The 1,066-nt window shown below is 40.3% G+C and overlaps 1 protein-coding gene across 2 annotated transcripts in view; it reads left to right on the top strand.

Annotated features, from left to right (window-relative positions):
• Positions 1-1,066, top strand: part of LOC109208251 (mitochondrial arginine transporter BAC2) — a 13,512-nt gene that overhangs the window by 11,260 nt on the left and 1,186 nt on the right. For both annotated transcript variants that reach the window (XM_019371330.1, XM_019371331.1), the window contains exon 6: positions 196-331. In XM_019371330.1, the coding sequence (XP_019226875.1) occupies positions 196-331 (136 nt within the window). The remainder of the gene's footprint in view (positions 1-195; positions 332-1,066) is intronic.

Here is a 1,066-nt window from a genome sequence, read left to right as displayed (position 1 = left end):
GGTTAAAGGAAAAGTGTGTAGTTGGAAACATGGTCATAGTTCAGGGTGGTACTTATGCCTTTTCCCTTCCCCTAGGATAAAACTTCTCTATGCCAAGTGTCTGTCTTGTCACTTCATTATTCCAAGATAGATACATGCCCTATTCAGTTTTAAATAACTTTGATTCTTCTTAACCATCGACTTGTTTTCATTCAGATCTGATGAAGAAATTGGCCCATTGTCTCCTTTAGCTGTTAGTCTTGCGGCTGGATTCTCTGGTTCACTTGCTGCTGCTGCTTCTCATGGTTTTGATACTGCCAAATCTCGTTCGCAATGCATTGTGCTGCCTAAGGTGTGTTGCTTGACCAGGATTTCAATCATCTGAATTTTATCACCTGCATGATATTCTGCTATATGAATATCTTCCCAAATACCTTAATGCTCAAAGAAGATCTTGGGTGGTCAGTTCATGTGGCAGAGCTTATTAGTTACTAGTATGATACATATTTGTAAAGTTAAGCTCATAAAAATCTGTGGTTGTGCATATACACGCTGTGCGATGAGTTGGCGTGTCAGACAAACATTTATGGTCGCACTCAAAGGTGTGGCCTGGTAGTCAATAAAGTGGGTTAAGAACTATAAGGTCTCACATTCAAATCCCAGTGGAGACAAAAATAGTAGGTGATTTCTTCCCATCTGTCCAAGCTTTTGTTGGATAGAGTTACTCAGTATCTGTGCTGGTGGAAGGTAACAAGTACGCCATGGAATTAGTCGAGGCGAGCGCAAGCTGACCCCAACATCACGGTTATTTAAAGAAAGAGGCAAACTTCTATGCTCAATTCAACTTATTGGCCTTAGAGTTGGGTTGAAGCAAAAGGGCAGCCGGTGCACCCTTAGAGTTTTAATTTTTGAAGTACTTTTTAAAAATTAAAACTGGTCAATTCCTTGTTTTTTTTTTTAGGGGGGGGGGGGTGGGGGGGTAGTTGTACGAATGTCGTACAACAGTCTATATGAATGACGTTAACTTACCCTATTTCGCTCTATTCAAGTCTAGTAAGTTAATTTCTAAGTCATCTAGTAGTTTGGG

The sequence above is a fragment of the Nicotiana attenuata genome, unplaced genomic scaffold, assembly GCF_001879085.1.
Source record: "Nicotiana attenuata strain UT unplaced genomic scaffold, NIATTr2, whole genome shotgun sequence".
NCBI lineage: Eukaryota > Viridiplantae > Streptophyta > Magnoliopsida > Solanales > Solanaceae > Nicotiana > Nicotiana attenuata.
Note: the sequence above shows the minus strand (reverse complement) of the source record. Positions and strands in the feature narration are given on the sequence as shown.